Genomic DNA, 26,457 nt, shown 5'->3' with positions numbered 1-26,457 from the left:
CTACGCTGGAAAATAACCTCTGTCTTCGATTTGACTACAGTGTTCCATGAGAACTGGGCCTTCTCTACAAGTTCTGTAGTTGGAAAAATATCGTAACATTTTGAAATGACGCACGTAGCGATATGCCATCTACATAGATGCTTGTGTGCGTTAGGGAAAACTCTGTCAGCGGCACTCATCAGGGCCAAGTCCCTGTCAAACACGATCACAGATGGGCTTATGTCACCAAGCAAGCCACTAAATGATGCAGGGCCCACTCATAGTCGACCGTTGTTTCGTGACCGGCAAAGACTGACACATGGTGAAAGATTTCCACGTTGAAATCACCCCAACAAACCGTATCGAAAGGCCACCGATATACTTGTAGTTTTGTAGGTAGCGCCTAACATAAAACCGTTGGAAAAGTCCGAGCCAACTTAACACCTTCCTCGGATAGGCCCATAACAATCCTTTATCTCCTCGGTATTCTCATCCCGTCTCAACTCCTCAAAATAATGTTCTTTTGCTAACAACTCACGCAATCTCGAATTGTGTGAGACCGCTCATATATAATTTCCTCACCTTCCGCGCTTCACAGGTGTAGACTTGGGATATACTAGAGATGTTATCATGATACCTATTCTTGATGGAATCCAATATTTGTTTAGGTTTTATTCCACACTTACTCATCTCTGATAAATACTCGAACTCGAACGGTTAGTCGAAAGTAGCAAATGCATGTCCTTCAAGGGTCTTCGCCAATGGATGGTTGTGAACACCATTAAGAATCCACAATTTTCCAACTATCGACGTGCGTTGGAAAACACCTTTTAACTTAAATGGACATCCCGATTTCTTGGTTCCCGACCTTCTCTTATTAGCTCTCTCTTTCCTTCTTCCTGATCGATACACACCCGAGCACTCGCAGTTTCAAATTCAATCTTGCTACTCGGTTTCCTTTGGCACACCGACTTTTCAATGACCACAACAACATTAACTTGTCTTCCTCTAGCGGGTTGCCCAACCGATTGCCTCGCCACGTGTATGAAAGACCTAAACACATAAAACAACAACTAACTATTATTAATACACTAATAAAATTATATTTAGAAAATTTTAAAAAAAAATGAAATCAATGCCTACTCAATCATACCTCTTCCATAGTAAAAATTTCTGTTGTATCACTTAAAATCGGTTGACAATCCACATTATTCGAGTTTGCAGAGGATCGGTTCCCGGATAGCGGCAAAGAATTCTACATATAGAAGAATAAAACAAGAGTCTCAAACAATTTGCATTTAGTTTCAAAGTCACAAAAAAACTTTTAATTAAATTTAGTCCAAACGACCCTTACCCATGTAGTTTCATAGAGGGTCCAAACGACCCGCCATGTAGTTCTATAGTGTCCCCAAACGACCCGGAGAAGTCGCTCTATAGTTTTACCAAATGACCCACCATGTAGTCCCATAAGGTAACCAAACGACCCGACATGTCGCTTATAGTGTTCTCAAACTACACCGCCATGTCGTTTCTATGTTGTTCTCAAACTACACCGTCATGTAGTTCTATAGTGTTCCCAAACGACCCAGCCATGTCGCTTTTGGTTCTGGTTTTGCATTCATTCGCTTTGCATCTATTCATTCATTCATTCAATCAATCAAGTGTTTTGTATTCATTTTAATCAAGTGTTACCTCATTATTTAGGTTTGCACTTTGTCGCCGACGATTTCTCAAAGATTTCATTTGCCCGACTTGTCGATCTTCAAATTCTTCACCTTGAGCTTCAACATTTTGTTCCACTTCTTCACTTTCAACATATCTTCTATTTTCTCCTTCTCTAATTTGTTGTTCTTCTCTAATTTGTTGTTGTACCTCAAACATTACCTCAAATACTTCTTCTCCATCTTCATGTTCCATTTAGAGAAACTTAAGTATTATAATATGTAGAGAAACTTGAGTATTCTATGTAAACCCTAAACTCTAAACTGAGTGAATGAGTATTCTATATATATTTGAAATTTTGATATATTTCAAATAATTGAGTGAAATATATTTGTAAACCCTAAACTCTAAACCCCCAAAACTAGTTTATTATTTACAATTGAATAAAAAAAATGGAAAATAACAAGTTTAGATATAAAACAAATTATTATTTTAGATTTGGATAATTGAGTGAAATATGTTTGAAATTAATTTTTTTTTATGTCGGTACAAAATTTGTAAACCCTAAACCCTAAACCCAAACCCCAAACCCCCAAACTAGTTTATGATTCAAAATTTGAAAAAGAAAATAATAAATAATAAGTTTATAAATAAAACAAATTATTATTTGGGTTAGTTAGACTTACCCCCCACCCCAATTACTAGTTGCAATTAGTTGCTTTTCAAAAATATAAGTGATACCCCTAATTGTAAGATCCAATGGTTACTTAGATGATTTTTTTTTCAGATGAAGAAATCGATCGCTTGATCACTCAAATGGAGGGGTATCACTAATATTTTTGAAAACGGTAAGTCTAACTAACCCTTTATTATTTTGAATAATTAAGTAAAATATGTTAGTACTTAAATTTGTAAACAACTCTAAACCCTAAACCCCAACCTAGTTTATGATTCACAATTTTAAAAATAAAATAAAAATAACAAGTTTAGATATAAAACAAATTATTATTTCAAATAATTAAGTGAAATATGTTGGTACGAAATTTCTAAACCCTTAAACTCTGAACTCCAACCCCCAAACTAGTTTATGATTCACAATTGAAAAATAATAATAATAACAGGTTTAGATATAAAACAAATTATTATTTTAGATTTTAGCATGTTTGATTACATGTAGCATGTTTGATTACATGTTTCAACTTGGTTATAAAGATACTATGTCATAACCGATAAAGAGTGCAGAGTGCATGTAGTTTTATTGATGTAATTGTGTTGTTTCTAACCCAATTTTTTAAATCGGATTTCAATTTTTCTAATTCAATTGAAATCGTTTGAGTGCGTTTGGATGCGTTTGAGTGCGTTTGGAATCGTTTGAGTGTGTACTCAAACTACATGTCCAAGTCGTTTGAGTGTTACTCACACTAACGCTCAAACTACGCGGCCATATCGTTTGAGTGTACACTCAAACTACATGACCAAGTCGTTTGAGTGTATACTCAAACTACATAGACAAGTCGTTTGAGTGTTACTCACACTAACACTCAAACTACGTGGGCTATATCGTTTGAGTGGCTATATCGTTTGAGTATACACTCAAACGACTTGGTCATGTAGTTTGAGTGTTCACTCAAACGACATGGCAGCGTAGTTTGAGTGTACACTCAAACGACTTGGCCATGTAGTTTGAGTGTAACTCAAACTCAAACTAACACTCAAATGATGTGACCACGTAGTTTGAGTTTACACTCAAACGATGTGATCGTGTAGTTTGAGTGTGCACTCAAACGACGTGGTCATATAGTTTGTGTGTATACTCAAACGACTTGGCCAAGTCGTTTGAGTGTAAACAGAAACGACCCGGAAGGTTCGTTTTGGCGATACCGGTTGAATTGGTTGCTGGGCTTGGGCTTTGATGGCAAACTTGTAATATGGAAAATTTGTAAAATTTCTTTTTTTTTAGGGGTTGCTCAATCCAATTTGATGAGTGCCCGATGGAATCACCTTGATTTAATGGTTTGTGGCTCGTGGTGATTTCTTGCGAATTAGAACTTGTTTTGTTTTTTTTTTCTTCCCCACTAATCACCCGTTATAGCCCACCTAGCAAGTTCATAACAATACATAGAGAGTTCTTCAATAAACGATCTGACCCTAGTTATAACGCTATCTAACTATTCTATCTTCAGGATGGCACCAATATACACCCTTAACGACTGTGATCATATTTTTACCCAAAAAAAATTAAAAATTAAAAAACAGATAACCAAAGTGATCATACAACTAATTCTCAGTGTGTTTTACCAGAAAAAAACGAATTCTCAGTGTGTGTCCTGAAAGGCAACACAGCACAAGAAATTCTGGATATATATGGCAAAATCAAGAAGTACAAACTAATTACAAAAACTGTAGTACAATAAATAATCTCAAGGTTTAAATGAATCAGAGTACCGCCAAACCATCTGGAATGTTGTTCAAATTAATTACTTACACTTCTAACATATTCATTATACTCACGTTAACTGTATAAGGAGGATGTTGTTGGCCAAAGGATCAGAACCCACATAGGCACCATGGCATCCTTTGCACTTCACGTATGGTGCTTTGTACAATCAGTTGAATGAGTTTAATGATTCAGGCCAGGATCATTTTGGGTGTGTTTCATCTATGGAAACCTGAAGTTCTTCCAGTGCCTTCACAACCTCATCCATATTTGGCCTGTGTTTTGCTTCCGTGGATGTGCATTGAAGGGCGATGTTAGCTATCTTTTTAGCATCTGCCAGTGAATACTGACCTTTAAGATGGATGTCCAAAACACAACCAATTTTACGGGTCTTCTTTAGATGCAGCTTGGCCCAATCTACCAGGTTGTGCTGCGCATATGGCTGGTTCGTGTCCAGAGCTCGTCTACCACATAACATTTCTAGGAGAACTACTCCAAAATTGAACACGTCGCACTTGGCTGTCAGACGACCTTCACATCCAAATTAAGTGACTTTACAAAGGATACAAGTTAACTAAGGCTACAAGAAAAAGAAGAAGATATAGTAATCCCTTGAATAAGAACAAGTCGTAAATATCCCTTTGTAAGAAATGTTTGAAAATATAGTTTCTTTCCTCAAGTGTTAGGTTCTTCTTGCTAATTGGTGTGAGTTCAGGTAGATTGGCACTAATGACAACAGTTGTTGTTTTTCGTATATTTAACAATTCAATTACATCAACAATGAGCAATCTGTAGTGAAATTATATGATCATAGAGCAACAGCAACATCTAGTTTTAACCATAAAGTCATAAACAAATAGGGAGGAAGACAAGGTAAAAAAATTCCAGACAGAAAATATAGAAAAATAGAACCTAAAATAATCAAATAAAAAGAGAAAATCACAGTATTAAGCGTACAGCGTACTCCTCAAGCAAAAATTAACACATCATGTAAGCCACACTTTTTAAGGCGTACAGCTCTTGTGTATCGATGCCTCAACCAAGTTTTGCACAAGTCTCGCCTCGAGGCGTATGCCTCAATTGCCTCTGAAAACATTGGGGTACATTGTGACGGTGTAATATTAATTATAGTTGAGAGCTTCCTCTCAAGTTGAAATTGGTGAGGTATTTCCAATATCTACATATTATTTTTCAACAAAAAGCGTTACAAAACCCTTTAAATTTTTTTCAAAGATAATGGATCCATTACTAGGGGAAGTGAGTATCTCAAAAAGAACTTTCAAACTAGGAGAGAGATTGTAATTTGCCTTGCGAAGTGATGTCCCTACTCCCCTTGGATTTGTGAACACTTCAGTAAAGATGGTACTCCAGTAAATCGAGAGAATTGGAAATTTTGTTAAGGTAATTAGGCACATTTCAGCTAATTTTGAGAGATTTCAGGCCAATGAAAGAAAAGTGACCAGATAAAAGGACTATCGCCAGTTTGTACCAATGCCTGATGAACCAACATCATTCGCAAAAAGCTGCAAAGGAATATTCAATTATATATAAGAATAAAGGAGCCATTGAGTATACCTGTAGCAACATACTCAGGAGCAGCATATCCAGAAGTGCCCATAACACGAGTAGAGACAGGGCTCTCAACGCCTGTAGGACCATCCGTGGCCAGCCCAAAACCAGATAGCTTTACACTGTAGTTCTACATGTGAAAGGTGAAATATGATAAGAAATTAAAGGCACATTGTCAGCATGTATAGTTTGTTAAGGATACACATGTAAATACACAAGTGTATTTTATGGTGTACATTTGTGTAACTGTGTATCCTTATCATAGTTGTGATTATAGAGAGATGACAGTAGGAGTGTTGTACGCTTTACATGTCACATACCGAATCAAGAAGGATACTGGAACACTTAAAATCCCGATGTATAACATTTGTTTCAGTACTGTGGAGAAAGGCAAGACCCTTTGCAGCCCCAAGTGCGACCTTCATTCGGACACTCCAGGAAAGCTTATCCCACCCTAATGAACGACGTGGAAAAGAATCTACACGAGTTCCCAATCCAAAACCTTGGATTAGTAACATATAGAAACAATTCACTAATTCCCAATCCAAAAAAAAATTAACAAGCTTCCTAATGACAAAACCCTGTGTGTAAATTTGAATAAAACAGGGGAAATAGAAGTTAGAATTGTATCAAGGTAGTGATTCAGGAACCTACTATGAAAGAGATGATTATCCAAGCTTCCTCGGGAAATGAACTCATAGACAAGTAGGAGGCGCCCATCCTCAAAGCAGTACCCAATCAACCTCACTAGATTGGAATGGTAATACCTTTCCAAGTAATAAATTTCTGTCTGCAACGTTGTAACAAACAGTTAGAATACTTGGAAAATAAAATTCTTTCCAATGAAATTATGGTAACTTGGAATGCTTAGGATCTCCTAAGAACGTTCCTCGAAAAAAAAGGACCTCTTAAGAACTATATGTGATGAAATTTTTAGTAAAATCGTACTAACAATGTCACTTTCCCAGTAACATGTACGTAGTACTAACTACTCAGCCACCTCTATTAAGATTGCCAATGGAATGTTGTTATCTGTTTCCATAGATCAAGGACCTGATTTAAATGACTTTCTCTATTCAACATACACCTGTACTAGTTAATGCTATCTATATCCTTTGACTAAATGTGGTTATCAGTTTCCATAGATGAAGAGATATCCTCTCCCATAATGTAAACTCTATAAATACCTTTGCAATAAACGGAACAAGTATACCATCATATTCATTTTCATTACCATTGTTTTACTACAAAAACAACATAATATGATAATAGCAGTCCAATACAACAGCTAAAACAGGTGTTATATGCACTTTAACACCAATTGGACTTTAATCGCCATGCACTGCATGCAGGGCCGTAGGGGCGGACCTAAGGCATGGCTAACGGGGGCTATAGCTCCCCCCACCCCGACCTAAATTTCTAACAGATAAGATATATTACTATATGTATACACTTTATATAGACATTTACTATATATATATATATGGGAGAAGAAAGAGCGTGAGGGTGTGCGCCCCCTGGTTTGGGCATGAACAAGGGGTGTCCCCCCCCCCCCCAATCCATTTTACAAGTCTACAGTCCTGGTTCCGCCCAACTGTATGTTCTATCTTCCATGCCATTTTTCCAGGAAAAGCATTAAGGATTGTGAGCTATAAGTAACGGAAGGCAAAAGTTGTGTCATATGTACATCAGTACATAACCCACTGCAGAAACTGTGTTGTCCTCCATTTGTTTTCCCATATTTGGTTTAAATGATCTACAGGACGGGTGCCAGAACATGTCTCAACTGTGACTTATTTGGCAGCCAAAAATAACAAATGCCCATTGCATTAAAACTTGCTAGGGAAAACGGTGTTGAGCAACATGCCCCAAAAGGCCTATTTGGCACCCTCACATGCTAGTATACAGACATTGCAAGTATATATATAATATGCTGAATGCATTTAGACTCGATACATGTTAGGAATATACAATTTAATTGTGCTTATTATTTACCAATTATCAAACTATACAAACATTTTGTCTTGTAAGTGTCTTATACTTTTTAGTTAAATCTGAGCTTAGTGTAGATACACTATGTCCTTAAGACAGATTTTCCCCTCACACGATGCTTGAAGGTTGATGAAAACTGTCTCCCAAGATAGAACGGATTTCCTTCTATAGAAAGCTAGCACTTCAATTCTATAGAATCAGCAAACACAACATAGTATTTGACTAAGAACAGAGGGAGAAGATAAAGATCAGAACTCTGTGTGATCTGGTGTCTTTCTCTCCAAATTCATCCACTATTCATAGGTGAGTGGTGCCTCTTCGAAACAACAACTCTTGGGAAAAAGTAAACAACTCTTTGAAAAGTCACATATTTCGAAAAGACACACCATTTTGGCATAAAACACTGTTTAGAACCAGTGCCTATTTCAAAATATCACACCTTTTCAGCATGCTGCACTGTTTCGAACCAATGCACCCTTTCGAAAAGATTTTTCTCACTTTACGTACTGTTTCAAGATAAACCCATTTCATCTCAAGTGAGGTAACTTGGAAAACAAATTACTCATTCATATCTCAATGGATTTGTGCAAAGCAAATCCATTTTTCTAACAATGCACTTCTAAATTATATGCACACTCGAGATATCGTAAGAGAAGTTATTTTTGTACGTATTAGAGTAGTTTATAAGGAGGGAGATACTCACCAACCATTCTCGATGGACTGGAAATGATTACGGTTTATGAATTTTAACAAAGAACGCCAAGCCCGGCCCCAGTTTAGTAGGAGTTAGGTTGTGTTGGTCAATCCAACCCTTGTATACTAAACCAAAACTGCCTTCTCCCGAAATATTATCGGTCGCGAAGCTCTGGTGGCAGCTTTGAGTTCTCTTAAGCTGAAAATCTTCAAGTTGGGGGACTTCAGTTCTCCACCTTCAAACGAGAATTCTCTATTTGAATTATAATAAAATGATTGAGTCACCGTTCTTATGCCAACTATGACTACTAGTAAACGGGCACGTACGTTGTACGTGCTAGGAAAGAAAATTGGGGTGAAGAAAATCAAAAGAATAAATGCATGTAAATTAGAATAGTAAATTTAAAACTTCAATAAGAAAAAAACACTTAAATACGCTAGTTGTATTCTTTGTTCGATTTGATTTTTGATGCTCTGCCATGTTGTGAATGCCACAAACTAATTTAAATTGTTTAGTATGGGAGGAGTATGCAAGGATTGCAAATGAAACTTTACATATAATTGTTGTAGTGAGCTGTGAGGCATTGTAGATGGGTAGCTACCAATCCATGCCATTTATTTTAATTAGCTACCAATTTGAGTGTTGTAAAACTTGTTTACTCAATTATGAGTTCATAAATTCTATAATGACATGGTGGTTTTGTTTTAGCAATGTCGAGTCCGGCTTCCGACTTCAATATTTTTTTTTAGACAACGACTTGTGCAGCCCTTTCCCAAGCTCCTATGTCAGTAGTAAGTATTTTTAAGAATAAAATGTGCATAAATTCCCATAAACATTGGAAATGGATATTGTTATATGTTGTTGAGCATCCGATCTCTTTGGGAAACTCCCAATCAAATTTTTGATAGTTGGAGAACTGAGATGAAACTAAGGCTAAGCAATATTTACTTAGTGTGCAAATGTTGGATTGATCAACTATAAGTCTCAAGAGCTAATAAATTGAAGGCTTTATATATGATGAGTTTCCATGCATGTAGAGTTTCAGATCGAGTTTTATATATGTTAATTGCAAATCGCATGATGATTTGAATTACCCTTCTTGCAGTTATACAAATAGTCCTCCAACAAATTTAGTTAAATTCAGATAAAAAAAAAATCTCCAAAGGTTTGCAATATTATTTATACTAAACGTGGTGTGGAAACACCCAGAGTCTAAGTATAGGTTTTTTACAAAGGAAATCTGGCGGTCTACTATGCCAACACGGCAACACATATTTGTGGCTATTACAATACCATAAGAGGCTAGAATGTCCGCTGTAGAGTTGCTTTCTCTGTAGACGTGTATGAGAGATACATCTTCAAAGAAGGAAAAGAGATGCCTTATGTCGTCAATAATGTATGCTGCCTCCCAAGGTCGGTTTCTGTCTTCTCCTCTGATGCATTGTATCAATGCCTTTGATAACCTGCAGGAAGGTTCACCAAAAAATTAACTCAATAGAAAATTGACAGTAGGGAATCAGCGTAAACTAAAGGAAGTACCGAATTTTGACTTACAACAATGCCTATGTCATTTTTATCATTTCCATTCATCTCAAGGGTGTTCTCCAACACCAGATTCATAAACTGGTCGAATCCACGAAGAGTACCAACAACCAGCGATTTTAAGTCCAAATTTGATCAAGAAGACATTTTACATAGTAATACAATTAAGATTATCAGTTGCTTTGCAAACAATGTTACATAAAACCAGTAAATAAAGGATCAGCCTACTATTAGATTTGCAAATGAAGCAAATAAGAGAACCTTGATTCTGTCCACTTCTTCCCTTTTAAGCTCAATTTCTGCCAAGAGGTGAACTAATCCAGCAAGATCTTTGGCCTTAATTTCAGCTTTGGTTCCACACGAAGAGTTGTATCTTTTCGAGGAGGAAGCCTTCGCACAATTCTCGAAAGTTTAGAATAGATTCATGAGAACTTGAAATCTTTTTAAACTTCCACTTATTTCTAGCTTGCCATATAACATTCAACATATCAATGAAGTAAGTAACCATTTGGTGCGTCTAGAAAACTTCTCATTAGGCTCTCCATTATCACGGGCAGCATTGTCATTGTGGTGGTACTTCACCTCATCACGAAAGGCCAGATCTTGATAGTATGCTAAGATAACGGTTCAATAAGTCAATACAGACTCGCACTCTGCAATAATTTTTGTGATGGATGAGGGCTTATCCTTAGTTGATTTAGATGATCCTGCTGACACAGCTGCATGTGAATATCTGATATTCCTCAAGGTCCAAAGGAACTGAAATTGAACACGAAACATTAAATGTCTTCAGAAATTATCTAACTCTAACTATATGAGTTGTAGCATTAGCTTCTAATACAGAAAAATGGTCTCTTTTCAAGGTCAAGATCCCTGAATCCCCTGATGAATGATGTGAACAGTTCAGAGTTTGATGACCGGGAAACAGTCTGGAACCTTGAACATTGCCAATCATGGGAAGATGTTGTTCTTTTTTAAGCATAACAAATATGAGGCATTTAGCATTTGTAGGAGGCAAACTAAGGTCATCAGGCTTTTCTTAGTACAATAGCATATCTAGAGAATGTGGCCTGGAGGCTCAAACAATGCCGAGAAAGTAACCTTACGTCTCTAGGTGACAATCCCACCATAAAAACACAGGATATGTGAAAGTGGCCCATGACGATATGGCTTTAAGAAATTATATGGATGATCCATTGATTCCCTCGATCCTCCTCATTCGACTCCTTACCCTCTCTTGGTAAAAGATCTTAATCACCCTCAAATGTCTATAACATTCCCACAGTCCGTATCCACCACTCCCAAAGGACATTTATCACCATGAGGGATAAAATACTAAGGCATTATTTATAGGATATTCAATATCAAAAACTACTTAACCAAAACAACAGGTTTCAAAATCAAACCTTATTCACTGTCTCCAAATGGATTTGGTAAATAAGGTGATACTAATCAAAACTATAAAAAGGAAAAACACAAAAAACAATTAGTAAAAACTTACAAAACACAGGGAATAAAAATAAAAGTAAGCTTATAACTCTAAAACAAAGAAATGCAAATAACTTATGCATAATTTCAAACTATTGAAAAACTTTCTACACATTTATACCCCAGATAAAATTGTAACTAAGGGTTCCACTTTCTCCGCTTTTCGACAATATTGCTACATCCAGCAGTTATTTTATATAAGAATCAAAGGAGCTGAAATTGAACACGAAATATTAAATGTTTTCAGAAATTATCTAGCTCTAACTATATGAGTCGTAGCATTAGCTTCTAATACAGAAAAATGGTCTCTTTTCAAGGTCAAGAGCTCTGAATCCCCTGATGAATGGCATGAACAGTTCAAAGTTTGATGACCGGGAAATAGTCTGGAACCTTGAACATTGCCAATCATGGGAAGATGTTGTTCTTTTTTAAGCATAAAAAATCTGAGGCATTTAGCATTTGTAGGAGGCAAACTAATGTAATCAGGCTTTTCTGAGTACAATAGCATATTTAGAAAGAAATTGATGGGCAACGTAAAAATTGAAAATGTGTGTTAAGGACTCTGGTTGATTGTTTATTGGTAGCACGGTAAACACTTCATATTTGATAAAACAGAGATAAATTGTGTTCTTTACGTAAAATGAAAGAATGTTCACCAATGAAATACCTTCAAAAGCATTTTATAGGTCTCCAGCAAGCGATTAGCAATAGGCCCAAACCCATGCAATTGTGGTACCTCCATCATGTGAGTCCAGGGACGAATTGTCTCCACATCCAAAGTGCACTATCAGTTCCATCTCTGCAAGCATCTATGAACTCCTTTGCATCCCCTTCAAAGATTGTATATTTCCAAAGTCTACTGCTAGCTCTGTAGCCAACAATTCTGCCTCTGTGGAGGTACATGACTTCATCTTCTTTGTGCAAGCTCCTAGAAACCTTCCTTCATAATCCCTGCCAACCACCGCTAACGTAGCATGAGTGCCATCATTCACAAACCAATGTTTCTTACATTAATGGCTTACACCATAAAACTATTCCTACTTGGGATGCTATGGTCACAGCATTTCTAAGAAGATTCTTCTATAGAGATTTTTTAGAAGGGAACACGGAAGAATTCAGATTAGAAATGTTGAATCCCTTCAATAAAACTACACTTTGTTTCATTGGTACTGGAGGCATTTTTACAACCATTCATGAGGCGCAAATAACGTTTTAAAAAGGTAGAGGAGAAACCAAAGACCTAATCACTACACTCTTTTACGAACCCCTTTAAAATAAGGTTCAATGGAAACTCGAACAAAATTGAAACCGTGGCTTAACTTTGAAACCTACCCAATGATATAACAATAATAAAAGAAGCAACAGAAACACTAAACAGAAATAGCATATGCCATTGAGCCTTACTGTTTAATAATCATTCATGGCCACAATAATCCTGGAAGTTTAATCACGACTATTGGATGTCTTGAACAATAAAAATGATTCTAATCAGATTAAAGAACATATTTAGCCATGAAAGATGAAAGAAACTGCATACCAAGTATTGGGGGTATTTATCCATATATATTACAAAGATCTTCAAGAACATATGATTTGTGCAGCCAATGCAAGACGTCGAACTATAAATGCAATAAAGGAAAGACAGTCGGAAAATCAATCAATCAATAGAAATTGAAATGCTAAACCTTTTTCAAAAATGAAATATTTAATAAAACTTGTGTCGCTTCTTTGATGGAATAAGCGACAAAGAGAGAATATCTGAGATAGATAACATAACGGAGTTTATATCTTTACATCTCTACATCTTTATGTTTATATTTACTATCATAAAGAAATAACTGGAAAATTTACCTGATTATTGATCATCTTTCGAAGGGAGAAATCAATAGTTGATTGAGAATATGGAGAAAAAGATTGTTGTTGGTGGTGAAAAGAGAGATCAAAATAGAGGAGTTTAATTTTTTGTTGGGTTTTTCGTAAGGATTTAAAACATTTGGGTTTCACTGGGTTTTAATTCCAATCTTATAATGACACAATGGTACAGTACGTGAAAAATGTACTTACAGTTCGTAAGCAATATTCTGACCAAAAGACTCCCTAGTCCCTTTGATTAGCAGACGGACAATGACGACGATTTGTCCCTCGGCCACAGTCTAGCACACCTTGAATGCTCTCCTTTCTAATATGATTGCTGTTTTATCAGGAATATCAATGATTTTAAATGGAATTGAATACCATGAAATGGTGTCTTGGAGACATCTTTCTTTTCTCTGCAGAAGATCGCAACGATCACACCCTTTAATATAATCGTATTCTTCATCATTCCAGAAGATATTCTTGTATATTTAAAACCAAGTGAGGAGTTGGTCATAAAACTTCCCTCCCCTTGTTCTTGTTATATTTATCGGAGAAGACGAACGAACGGTTAACTTTTTTTTTTATTTGGGAAACTGCGAAACGGTGTCTTTGTCTCTGTTTTCTGAGGAGGTTGAGTTTTATAGTCATGGGAAATGATGTAAACTACCGATTTACCCTTTCCACGGAGCGCAAAAAAAAAGTGGCTGTCTAACTTTCCGGTACCCTTGGAATTTAAAACTTTAGTGTAAAACCGGAAATACGGAAACTAATTGGGAAATCTGGTATCCGCTTTATATATAAGAAGTGAGGAGTTGGTCATAAAACTTCCCTCCCCTTGTTCTTGTTATATTTATCGGAGAAGACGAACGAACGGTTAACTTTTTTTTTTATTTGGGAAACTGCGAAACGGTGTCTTTGTCTCTGTTTTCTGAGGAGGTTGAGTTTTATAGTCATGGGAAATGATGTAAACTACCGATTTACCCTTTCCACGGAGCGCAAAAAAAAAGTGGCTGTCTAACTTTCCGGTACCCTTGGGATTTAAAACTTTAGTGTAAAACCGGAAATACGGAAACTAATTGGGAAATCTGGTATCCGCTTTATATATAAGATAACTCTACCTAAGCCAATAATGAGTTTTTCGAGCAAATACGACTTTGAACTGCATGTACGTAATAAAAGGAGTTGAAACACAAAGAAACGAGTGTTATTACCAGAATCGGAAGAAATGCAAGTATTGATATTCTGGCCAACAGTTGATGGTGAAAAGCCAACATCTAGTTCTGTAGGTGGTCTAGTGCAACCGAAACAGGCCTTGTCAATAATGGAATACACGGACGATGGTCCCACATATGCTCTGGCTACCTCTTCAACTTGGTCATCGGCAGGGCCGGCCCTGAGCAGGTGCAATGTGGGCGACCGCACAGGGCCCCCAATATACAAGGCCCCCAAAAAATAATATTTGTAGAAAATGCCTATTTGGCAAATCACAAGCCCAAACCAATCAAAAGCCCAAAAAATTAGAAATTTCACAAATCACAATAAACAACGGAAATATCCCCTCATATTCTCTTTCCTCATTAATTATTTTCGTAAAAATAGGAAATAAGATATATAAGAGATAAATGATCAGTATCGAAAAAAAGAAAAACATATCTCTTCTCAACGACTATAGATATCTCTCTCAACGACTAGATACCTTATTAATTATTTGCCTAAATTAGTCAATTACTCAAATATAAAAAAATGAGTAAAAAAAAAAAACCCTCATTTTGCAGATGATCCTTTGTGTCGATGGAAGAGTATTGGAAGAGGGCCACATTTCACTGTTTGCACAGGGCCATTGAAAACTCAGGGACGGCCCTGGTCATCGGTTGAAGTGGTGGAAGCAGAGTCATCCTCTCGAATGGCGCTGTGGAAGTAAGTTATATTCGTCATTCTTCCTATGTGTGAATTATTGGAGTGGAAGAAAATTAGTTCAAAACTTCAAATCAAGTGTTGATGGCATGGGAAAATAGTCTGAGAAATCCGTGTGGTCCCGACTTGCTGTCTCTTTCGTGGGAAGCTTCTAACTAATTTCAGAGTCCTTGACTCCTTGGTCAAATATCAAAAAATTTCAATCGATTACTTCTTCTTCCTCAACTGAAAATCGAATAATTTCCTCAACTGAAGGTTTCAATCCATTACTTCTTCTTCTTCTTGCTGTCTTAAAAAGTTTATTCAACTTTGTATTTATAACAATACTATCATGTTTTGTTTGTTTATATTTTAGATTAGATCTATGTGATTTTGAGATATAATTTGTTTGTATCATGTTTGTTTTGAAAACGCTGATTTATGTACTTTTTTTAATTGAACTTTTGGTTTTGATTTTGCTTTTTGCTATAAACAATATACATATTTGTTGTATGAACAATCATTATTCATACACAAACAGCTATGAACAACCAATATTCATAGTTGTCGTAAATATATTTGATGATCCATTTTTTTACTATGATTTTAGGAAGAGTTCATACATATTGGTGGGTATGAACAACCAATGTTCATACCTATGGGTGGATATGAACAATCATTGTTCATACATAGATATGAACGATCAATGTTCAATGTTATTTTTCATATATATTTGTGGGTATGAACAATCAATGTTCATACCACGGCCCAAAATATCGAATTCAGTCAATATCTCGATGTACCTAAAAACTGAGATATATCGGATATATCATAAATATAAGATATATCTATTTTTTTTTGTTGATCAGTCAAAATTTTGTTTTGTATGTTGATATATCGGAAATATCATTGATTATATCGGAAATATCATCAATATATTAATAAAAATCGGTCAAAGTCAACAATTTTATATTATATATATCGGTCGATATATATTGTTATATCGAAAATTTCGATATATATTGGAAAAAAAAATCAATATTCGGTTGAGATATATCAGATATTTCCATCTCGGTGTACCCAAAAAATGATATATATCAGCAATATCTCGGCGATATTTTGGGCCTTGGTTTATACACAAACAGGTATGAACAACCAATGTTCATAGTTGTTGTAAATACATTTGATGATCCATTTTTTACTATGATTTTGCAGTTTATATGGATCATAGTGTGATTGAAGTTTTTTGCTACAATGGCGGTAGTCTTTCCATTCGTATTGGGTTGGATTCTTCTATTGATGGTGCTGCACAAGAGTTACATAGAAAATTGCTTGATTTGGGATTAAAATGCTATAATATGTGTTTCAACCGTGACGAGAAAGATAACTTGATTGAATCTGATGGGGAATTGCATTCTTTGGCTTGTTATTGTTTTGCAAAGAAGATTGCAATTGTTAAGATCAAGGTGGTTGTTTGTGTGACTTCATTGATTACCTCTAGTGGTTTTATTTATGTAAGTTCTTCAAGTTCATCAAGTTCTTCAGTTGGTGGTGGTGGTGTGGTTATTGTTCGTAAACCGTACTAGTCTTATTTTTAGGCAAAAAACTTTGATGGTGGTGTTAGGCAGCAATTTGCTTTAGGTGCGCCTGAGTTTCGATGTAAATTGATAGAGTATTCGATTGTCAGCGGTTACAAATATGTATTAATCAAGAATGACGAGTTTAGAGTGACCGCGGTTTGTGAGAATAAGAAGGAGGGAAACTGTAAATGGTGTATACACTCTTGCAATACATATGGAAGTTTTGAAATTAAGAAGATTAATCTCACACACACTTGTGGTTTTGCATTTAAAGACTACAATCATCCTCCTCTCACTTCTTATCTTGTTATGACTCATATTTTGGATTTTGCTAGAGATAAACTATCTTTGTCATTGGGAGATATTACTTCTTTTTATAGTCGTGAGTATGGTCTTAAGATTTCTAAACATATGAGTTATGCAGGTAAGAAGTTGGCATTGACAGAGTTGTATGGTGATGTTGTTTTATCCTATAATGAACTTTTGTGGTATACGAAAGAGTTGAAGCGAAGAGATATTGGGAATTGTGTTGATCTTCAGGTGAATTAAGATAGTGGGAAGTTTGAGAGAGTGTTTGTTGCTTTTGAATCGAGTATTAATGGTTTTAAATACTGTCGGGCAATTGTGTATTTACATTACACTATAACAGGCTATTTGCAACACACACCTTTTTTGCTTTGTAACATTTTTTTTTACCATTGGTAAGTTGCTTACACTATATAGTGTCTATATAAGCGTTGCGAATGTTTATAAGTGTTGCTTTAATTCGGAGGAATTTCAAGACTTAATTGCTAACGCTTTCAAATTATAGCAAACCGTAGGATAAGTGTTAGAAACTTGAAATTTTGGACAAAAGAGGGAAACGAAATAAAATCGCGCTCATTATTTCGTCGAAACATAAAACATAACCTCTCTTTCTCTCCTCTCCCTCACTACCGCTACCCTCTCTCTTCCACTCCCTTCTCTTCTCTTAAGGAAATATGTTTGTGGACAAACAACCGCTTGTTTGTCCACAAAAAACAGCCCGGTGATTGGTGGAGTGCTTTGCCGAAAAAAGCTGTTAAACTACCCAAAAATAATTTGTAAAACTGTCCAAAAATACTGTTAACCAATAAGAAACTGCTGTTTGTGGACAGACTTGCCCACAAATTCGGACTCTTCTCTTAACCCCCCCATTACCGAATTGAGGTTAGTTTTTTACCACAAAAAAAACCAAATAAAGTTCAAAGCTTTGATTTCTTTTTTTTTTCCTCATTATACATATTAAATTTCAAAGCTTTGATTTCGGGTTTGGGATTTTGATTTTTAGGTTATCGCCCACCACCAGAAAACCGTGGATTTTGATTATGGGCTTAACTTTTTGTTTTGTTGAAATTTGTGATTTGTTTTTAATCGACAAAAAAAAAAAGTGTTTTATTATAGTGAATGATTTCTCTAGTATTTGAATGATTGATGGACTAGGGTTTCACCTTTACTAATTAATCTTTTGTTTTACATTATTTATAGACTTGAACCTTTGCCAGTTTACGTTTTAGGTTGCGAGTGCTCTACTTCTAAGAACTAATCTTCTTTTTGTATGTTCGCAGGTAAGTCTGAGTAGGTGAATACAGGTACATGGACACCTTTCTATTATTTGCATATTATCAGTATATTAAAACTTTCTTTTGTGGTTGCATATTCTCTTTTGTTATACTGCTTGTCAAGGATGTCTTTGTAGATTTTAGTGGCTGGAATTTGGCTTAATTGTGTCTTTGATTACTATGTAGAATTAGTTTTGATTCCTTGCCTTGTTGATGCTCACTTAATTCGTTTGATGGTTACTAAAATCAATTATACTTTTTTTTGGATGGATGGTATCATGTATTGAAGAGTACTTTTAAGGCTAAGAAGTTTTATGTATTTATACACTTGTAGACCAATGTATACTTGTTCTATGTATCCCTAGGAGTTAATTGGTAGTGTACACACCAATTACGTAATATTATAATTGGTAGTGTACACACCAATTACGCAAAAGAGCATTCAAGTTGTTGTAATACGATAATATTATAAATATTCTACTCGAATATTCCCTTTTGCGTTCTGAAGTATGTGTGTTGCTGCAATACACTAGAATGCGATAGATTTCTCTTCCTGTTAGTTATTGATTCTACTATAACTTATTGGATACAGGGAAAGTCATGTCGGATTCAGACGAAGATGATATTATAATAGCAACTGCAGGTGCTACTGCCACATTCGCGTCCCAGTATTATCTATACCATATAAGTAAAACTTCTTGCCATGATTCAACACTTAATTAGTGGTGCAACATATGTGGAGGAAGTGCTTAATGGTCACGATAATCGTTGCCAAGAGAACTTTTGCATGGAAAAATATGTTTTCTTGTATTTATATGATATTCTACATACGAAATGTCTACTTACCGACACTGATGGGGTAAGGCTTGAGGAACAACTAGCAATGTTTATGCTTACAGTTGGTCATAACGAAAGGAATCAAATTATTTAAGAACGTTTTCAGCATTCTGGGAAACAATTAGTCATCACTTCAACAATATTTTAAATGCAATTGTGGCATTATTTGGAGATTTTTTTCAACGTATTGGGTGATTTGGGTCTAATACGCCTCTTGAAATTCTTGAAGATGATAGGTTTTATCTATATTTTAAGGTATATATTATTTATGTACGATTGTTTTATTATTTAAATTGGTCTGAATAAGGTCTAACAATAGCTCGAAATTTTTTCAATAGGATTGTGTTGGAGCCATTGATGGAATACATATCCCCGCATTGGTTGGCTCAAAAGAGACAGGTCCTTTTATAAATAGGAAAGGCATTGTTACACAAAATGTTTTGGTGGCATGTTTATTTAACTTGCAGTTTCAGTATGTACTTGCTGGTTGGGAATGTTCTGCCACAGATTCACGTATTTTGACTTCGGCATCAACAAGAGCAGACAAATTACATGTACCAGAAGGTATATTATACTTATATTTGTTTATCATTGAATCTAGATTTTCTTTCAAAACTAACAAATAGTTTATTTGTTTTCCTAATGTAGGTAAATATTATGTTGTGGATGCTGGGTATGCCAATACACAAAGTTTTATTGTTCCATTTCGTGGCACTCGCTATCACTTGAAAGAATATGGTGTCTTGGAACGTACAAATAGTAAAGAATTGTTCAATCTGCGACATTCATCGTTGAGGAATGATGTCGAACGTATCATTGGTATATTAAAGAAGCGTTTTCCTATTTTGACCCTTGCTCCTCCATATCCATTTGAAACACAAGTCAAGATAGTGATAACATATTGCGTTCTACACGATCACATATGAAGAGAGAACACATGATTTAATTTTTAACTTGAAAGATTTTGAAGGCCAATAAGAATCTAAAGCAATGCATAACGATGGGGGTGTGGAAAATATTAATAGAGAAAGACAACGAGAAATGACAGCAGAGTTTAGAAAATCAATTGCTGATACAATGTGGAGTGACTATGAAAGTTCAAAAATGATGTGTACTACTTATGGAGTTTTTTTTTTAAATTTATTTGCTTCATATATATGAAGAATGTAATAGCAATACTTATTTTGAATGACTTATATCGTGAAGTGCTTTTGTTTGTTTAGATTTATATTTATTTAGACTTTCTCTTATATATACTGTGTATTTCATTTCATATTTATTTGAAGTATACATGTAAAATCAAGAAAGAATAATTCAACTGCTAATATGTTGTTCTTGATAAGCAAATTACGATTGTCAACCAAACACAGGACAAGCTAAAACCGTGATGAGAATAACTAAGGACTAAAACAGGTTTCAGTTAATCATCTTTATGTAATACATTTGCAGATTTGGAACACCTAATCAATGTCAAGCAATACAAAATCTTAAAATTGTGGCCAATCGAGGCGTTTCCAAGACACCTTGCTGGCTGTGTAATGTGTAAACTACAGGAGAATTCAGGTGCTAAATGAGAAGGTTTTAACCAAAAAAAAAACGAACATCTAACAAAATGTGTATATATCATCGTGTATTCAACGTAGGGGGTGGGCAATGGGCGGGTCGGGCTAGCTGGCCCTAAACATTTAAAGCCTTTCGGATATTAGGGGTTGGTCGGCCCTTTCCTTCTAAAGTCGACATAGAGTAGGGTCACAAGTCTAAATCTCAAGCCACGACCACGACCTAGCCCTCTTTAAGGGCTTTAGGGGTCGGGCTTTAGGGCCGGGCCTATATATTTTCTTTTTTTTTTACTACATCGGTTTAAAACTCATTTATATTACAAAAATGTACAATAATCTACAAACTCAAAGTCCAACCAATCTAGTAATAATCTGTATAAGTCCAAAATTTAAAATGCACATCCACAATCTAATGAACTCAAAATACATCGAGAGTTCGAATTTGTTCTTCCTCAGACTCAAACCTCACTAAAATTACATTTAACATTGAAATATATATAGACAAATAATTATATTATCATTTTAAAGGAAGAAGTAATAGATATAAAGAAGAAAACATAATAGTTTTGGTTAAAATTATGGTCATGGAAGTTGTTAAACTATTTGTAATATCATAAATTATTTCTATAATAGATTCAAACAAATATAATATTACCTTTCTTCTAATTTAAAAGTGATTCAAGCTTTGTATATGGAAATGAAAATATTGGCTTTTGAACAAGTGATGGAGAAAGGTTTGAGATTATAAATGTCATTTTTCCTCAAATGGTGTTTTTGGTTTACTATCTTAAAATGTCTGGCTCAGTATTTTGCTTTAATGGTGTGGAAGGAAACCTTTAGTTTTAGACTTGGCTTGGATGTGAATAAAAATATAATTTATAAGAAATAAGTGAGAAAAAGAAATCGGAATAATAAGTTATGAACTTTTGACTTGATGATCAAAGGAATAAAGTCTTATTTTTTATTAAAGCAAGTGCTCATTTGTTCTTCACACTACTAAAGTTGACAAGTTTTTTGTTATATAAAACAAGTTATTGGAAGTACCATTGGGTGTAAGTGATAAATTACAAAACAACGATATTTTTTAATTGAAAATATTTAACAAAGAGTTGGACAATTATGGTATGTGTATTTATAGTGAAAGTATGAAACATGGCCGGTTAGGGCTTGGTTAGGGTCGGGCCTATGTTTTATAATCTTAGCCCTAGCCCTACCCTAGAAAGCATTAGGGCCGGGCCGGCCCGGCCCTAAACTCTGTGAGGGCTTTAGTTGTGAGGGCTTTATAGGGCTTAGGGTCGGGTCGGTCAGGGCCGGGTTAGGGTCGTTAGGGCCAAATTCCCACCCCTAATTCAACGTCTTAAAAACTACTGCAACGTCTGCAAATACCTGTTTCTCCAAGAATTTCACGTCCAAGTTAAATTGCATCTGTTGCCTCATTGCCATCCAACAAAGATATTACCAGTTTGAGATATTACCAGTTTGAGTGATGTAACTGGTTGAATTAAATCTACACCCTCGAAGTGAGATTTGTCGATTTATCGGATCTTTGGGTTAATAACTCAACATATGCTGCTTATTAAAAACTCTAGACTTAAGAACATCAGGAGTAATAACAACTTCTAATCAAGATCCTTTCTGTTTCCTTTTCTGGAAATTAATAGATGGAACATAACAGAATGTGATCTCAAAATGAATTGTGGGGTGGGGGTGGGGGTGGGGTGGGTAGATGGAACATAACAGAATGTGATCTCAAAATGAATTGTTGTGTGTGTGTGTGTGTGTGTGTGTGTGTGTGTGGTGGGGTGGGGGGTTGTGGGGTGGGGGTGGGGGGTAGATGGAACATAACAGAATGTGATCTCAAAATGAATTGTTGTGTGTGTGTGTGTGTGGGTGTGGGGGGATGTGGTGTAAAAAAAAGATTAATAAGAAAAATAAGAAAAAGAAAAAACATACTTGGGCAACTGAAGCATATGGATTCATCCCCACGCACATCATAGGAACGACACAGGAAATTATGTATTTAATAAATCTGTGTAACAATAAGAAGTACATACAGATCTTCACGTGGGGATGAATAGAGATTCTTGCAAGCAATCTTATCATCATCATCATCAAACATACAGAGTAAAAGTAGTCCACATTTGACTGGGTTTAGAGGGAAGGCTTCAGGGCGTTCCTCTTTAGACAATTATCTTCCCCGTCTATTGGAGGTGAAAATCTTGCAGAATTAGGACATTCCAGCAAAGTAAATAATCAGCATTGACCCCAGCCTCACATAAAATCGTCTTCTAACTCCTGCAAGGATTTGTTTGCTGATGCTATCTGTTTATTTGAGGTCATTTTTTCTGACACCATCAGGCCTTTGTAACTCCTCATTTCTGCTTGTCTCTCTTTCTCAAGCCTATCCATCTCCTCTCGCCTTTTCTGCACAAACATTAGCAAACACATACATAGTTTAGCTAAGGAAATAACTAAAGCAAATCAGTCTTTATTAGTTGACAATCACTAAATGCAATATAACTGAGCTCAACTCTCCAGAGAACCTGGAACTTTGAACTAGAGGAACATCTTATTTCTAGGATACATTGCACAATCTCAACTGAATATCCCCTCCGAATCAAGATCCCTGCTCTCAGGTAACTCCAGTTGTCAAGTAACTTTCATAGCCCAAGTACCATGGGTTTAATGTCAGGATAGAAGATGATGAAGATCAAGCAGGTCATAAGATAACAAGGGATTAGATGGAGAAAGGCGGTTATCCCTGGCTATCATACTAACCATCAGACAAAGACAAGTAAGTAATACTAAGAAGGGGGTTACTTGGAGCTTTACAGTTTTAAAGATCTTTTTTCTTTCATTTGCTTATTAACAACTTCAGTTGTTATTGAGATCGGGTATAGAGTGTTAGAGAGTTCAAAATATATGATGTTTAGCAAAAATTATTTGGCGAGTTTGAGCAGATTAAGTTTCTCGTCGTCTATATCATGTTCTACGTTGGAGATACAGAGGTTAGGTGCTCCTTGCATGAGGAGTTAAAGTTGGCAAGTCTTCTTCATTAGTAGTCCTAATCCAAGTATGATCAAGACACATCTTCATTTGACATTCTTCTCTCTTTATAAATACGCAAGACAAGACTGAAATGTCCAAAGTTTGTTTATTGACTTTCCATTGATTTTGGTCATGCTCAAAGCAAACAAGAAAGATTATTGGTCTTACTTTATCTCTCATCAAAAGTTTTTTCTCTGATCTTTCTGCCGCGCCAACCGCCTCCCTCTCAGCTGCACAATTAGAAAAGGTAATATTACTCAGAATAAATAGACAGAATACAAGTACCAATTTCAAAGCTAAAGAGTAGAGGAAATATACAGGGAAATATGCAATTTTAAATTAGCCTTTAGAAACAGTAACATATCCCAGCTAAATTAGCAAACCTTAAAGGAGGGGAAGTATCATCATCATTAAGGTCAAGGAACACTTGCTCTATACATCTGGTAAAAACGCAAATATCATATGATTACCTTTTAAGTCTGGAGTTCTTTCCACCTTCGTCTTGTTCAATCTATTAACTACCTCATTTAAACGTTTTTCTACCCTTACAGTGCGGACCTGCACCAAACACCATCATCCACCAGAGGCTGTTGTCAAAATAAAGATTGTTGGCAAAGATCCACTTATATTTATATCAGATAGTTTCTCCTCGAATAGGGATGTAGTTCAACTACGATCCCACAATTTGATCATCACAAAAAAAAAACAGAATTCTTCTGGTCTGAATATCATATTTACACTATGTTACGCGGACACACTCACACACCATACTTCAAATATAATCCGTGTCAGACACACACACGGAAACATATTGTATGTGATATACCTCAATTTTTTATATTTCACCGCATCAGAAGCTTTGTATCCACGTCGGATACGGACACACGTACTAGTGTCAATGTAACTTAATATTTACACAGTACATGAAAAGAAATAAAATATAAAGCACTGACCATCTTAGAATTGTGGAAACCCACTTGCCCAACATCCATTGAAGCGGATTTCTTCAGATTGTACCAAGGGGTATAAACAATGTCAACATTATTCACCTTGTTGCCTGTCAAGTAACAACCAAGACATATGAGACAGGCACTAACCATCTAACATCTCTATATACTAGTATACAGTAAAATTACCTTGTATGGAATTTGCTTTTACAAGTTGAGCACAATCTTCCAGTAATCCTTCACTTATGTCGTCAATTGTTTGATTTTTGTTCAAGCGAAGATAAACATGAGCAGATGACATTTTATCAACATGGAACCTGAAAGAGAAGTAATCTAAATCCTATCAATTTTAAGCTAAAAGATTATACATGAAGAGAAATTGAGAGAAATTTACCAAATATCTTCTGGAAAACCATATTTGATAAGCTCTTCATTCTCGTGTTTGTCTAAACCCATGAAAATTGTGTAGTCACCTGCATCGGGTCGGCCTTTAAAGTAGAATACCATTTCGGCTAATATTTATTGGAATTTTCTTTGACAAATTTTAGGGTTTTGAGGCTGGAGAAAATAAACAGAGAGAAGAAGAAGAAGAATTGGTTGTGTTTATGGTTGGAGTCGGTGAATAAGTTAAAAAAAAAATGTGACGTAGGTCGGGTGGTTGCGAATAAATAAAAAATATATACTCAGTGGGTTTTGTTATAATTGGCCAGAGCGGTGCCCAACTAAATTTGTTTTGTTCCGGTATTGGCCCATGGGAATAGTACTCTTTTGACAAAAGTAAAACAATAATGGTTATTTTTATGTCTTTTATATACTCCATATGTCTATAGTTCTACAGCAGACAGCTTCATGCGAGATTTCATATCCCAGATATCGCACAATCCACAGCATCGGGTTGCCGCGAGATCCTATATCTCATGGCAGACAGTTGTCGCGGCATATATTTTTTGTGTTTTTTGTTTTTTTTTTTCACTTCAAATTTTGCGTATTGAATACACACGATATATAGATACCTCGTTTTATTCTTTAAATTTTCTTTACATACTCCAAGAATAACACCAAAACCATGACAAAAAATATATATAATCGAGCCATATTTTTGCTATCTCATGGCAAATATTTTCTTATGCTATAAGAAAATTTTTGTGATCAAATTAATGAAAAAAGAGTTTTGATAATTAACACAAGTAAAGACTCCATTTTAGCAAACAAAAATCATCTCACAAGCAACTAACTTTTTACGGTAGCTATTAAAAAAATTAAAAATGACCCACAAAGAATCACCTTCTATGGGATATGGGATTTCGCAACCCCCGATGTCATGGATTGTGCGATCCTGCATGCTTGCTTGTCGTTAGTATTTTTTGTGTATTTAATAGAGAGATACTAGTACATTTGAATTGGTCAAAAGAGCCCTCCCCAAATCAGGCTAGGCAAGCACATTTTTTATTTTTTATTTTTGGGAAATGATTAAATGTTGGAAAATAAAAGTCCTCGTGAAAGCTTGAGATTTGAATTAGTTTAAAAGACTAAAAACCAATGTAAATTATGTGCTACTATAAGAAACTAAAGAAAGACAATGTGTTTTTATATTAAGTTGCTTTTCGGTCACTTATTCAACTTGAGCATATTACTTCTTCCCATGTTACGTCTTTTCATAATTAGGACTTTTGTTTGTGTTTATTTTTATAAAACCGTGATAGTACCTAGCCGCCTAGGAATTATCTAGAAAGTATAGAGTCTCCACTCTACTGCCTATCGTTTTTAGAATATATTAGCTAAAATAAACTCTT

At 35.5% G+C, this 26,457-nt stretch overlaps 2 protein-coding genes, 4 long non-coding RNA genes and 1 pseudogene across 6 annotated transcripts; 3 read left to right on the top strand and 4 right to left on the bottom strand.

Annotated features, from left to right (window-relative positions):
* Positions 1 to 3,933: 3,933 nt before the first annotated feature.
* On the bottom strand, positions 3,934 to 14,609 carry LOC147507457 (receptor-like cytoplasmic kinase 176). The gene is made up of 5 exons (XM_086600165.1): positions 14,432 to 14,609; positions 6,302 to 6,437; positions 5,968 to 6,125; positions 5,654 to 5,777; positions 3,934 to 4,609 (listed from the first exon to the last, which is right to left on the bottom strand). Exons 1-5 carry the CDS (start codon positions 14,492 to 14,494, stop codon positions 4,281 to 4,283), a joined length of 810 nt encoding a protein of 269 aa, XP_086456291.1. The 5' UTR covers positions 14,495 to 14,609; the 3' UTR covers positions 3,934 to 4,280.
* On the bottom strand, positions 9,448 to 10,003 carry LOC147507459 (uncharacterized). The gene is made up of 2 exons (XR_015217670.1): positions 9,888 to 10,003; positions 9,448 to 9,796 (listed from the first exon to the last, which is right to left on the bottom strand). It is a non-coding gene; the product is annotated as an uncharacterized LOC147507459 (long non-coding RNA).
* Positions 10,486 to 13,412, bottom strand: LOC147507458 (uncharacterized). The gene is made up of 3 exons (XR_015217671.1): positions 13,215 to 13,412; positions 12,031 to 12,314; positions 10,486 to 10,634 (listed from the first exon to the last, which is right to left on the bottom strand). It is a non-coding gene; the product is annotated as an uncharacterized LOC147507458 (long non-coding RNA).
* A 1,380-nt stretch (positions 14,610 to 15,989) lies between the features above and the next one.
* On the top strand, positions 15,990 to 16,995 carry LOC147507456 (uncharacterized). The gene is made up of 2 exons (XR_015217673.1): positions 15,990 to 16,258; positions 16,329 to 16,995. It is a non-coding gene; the product is annotated as an uncharacterized LOC147507456 (long non-coding RNA).
* A 1,878-nt stretch (positions 16,996 to 18,873) lies between these two features.
* LOC147507455 (uncharacterized) lies at positions 18,874 to 20,684 on the top strand (annotated as a pseudogene).
* Positions 20,685 to 22,665: 1,981 nt separating this feature from the next.
* Positions 22,666 to 25,364, bottom strand: LOC147507453 (uncharacterized). Its single transcript, XM_086600160.1, has 6 exons — positions 25,059 to 25,364; positions 24,854 to 24,981; positions 24,671 to 24,774; positions 24,188 to 24,275; positions 23,886 to 23,947; positions 22,666 to 23,093 (listed from the first exon to the last, which is right to left on the bottom strand). Exons 1-6 carry the CDS (start codon positions 25,169 to 25,171, stop codon positions 22,941 to 22,943), a joined length of 648 nt encoding a protein of 215 aa, XP_086456286.1. The 5' UTR covers positions 25,172 to 25,364; the 3' UTR covers positions 22,666 to 22,940.
* LOC147507454 (uncharacterized) lies at positions 23,542 to 23,934 on the top strand. The gene is made up of 2 exons (XR_015217668.1): positions 23,542 to 23,677; positions 23,708 to 23,934. It is a non-coding gene; the product is annotated as an uncharacterized LOC147507454 (long non-coding RNA).
* Positions 25,365 to 26,457: the final 1,093 nt, after the last annotated feature.

The sequence above is a fragment of the Coptis chinensis genome, chromosome 3 (assembly GCF_015680905.1).
Source record: "Coptis chinensis isolate HL-2020 chromosome 3, ASM1568090v1, whole genome shotgun sequence".
Taxonomy (NCBI): Eukaryota; Viridiplantae; Streptophyta; class Magnoliopsida; order Ranunculales; family Ranunculaceae; genus Coptis; species Coptis chinensis.
Note: the sequence above shows the minus strand (reverse complement) of the source record. Positions and strands in the feature narration are given on the sequence as shown.

Excerpts from the sequence above, each read along its gene's own strand:
- LOC147507457 (XM_086600165.1), bottom strand. The coding sequence starts at position 14,494 with ATGTTGGCTTTTCACCATCAACTGTTGGCCAGAATATCAATACTTGCA. Across the intron at positions 6,126-6,301 it reads GGATAATCATCTCTTTCATA|ATTCTTTTCCACGTCGTTCA; the intron begins GTAGGTTCCTGA and ends GAACTCGTGTAG. Across the intron at positions 5,778-5,967 it reads CCAGTATCCTTCTTGATTCG|AACTACAGTGTAAAGCTATC; the intron begins GTATGTGACATG and ends TTTCACATGTAG.
- LOC147507453 (XM_086600160.1), bottom strand. The coding sequence starts at position 25,171 with ATGGTATTCTACTTTAAAGGCCGACCCGATGCAGGTGACTACACAATT. Across the intron at positions 24,982-25,058 it reads GGTTTTCCAGAAGATATTTG|GTTCCATGTTGATAAAATGT; the intron begins GTAAATTTCTCT and ends CTTCTCTTTCAG. Across the intron at positions 24,775-24,853 it reads AAAAGCAAATTCCATACAAG|GCAACAAGGTGAATAATGTT; the intron begins GTAATTTTACTG and ends GTTACTTGACAG.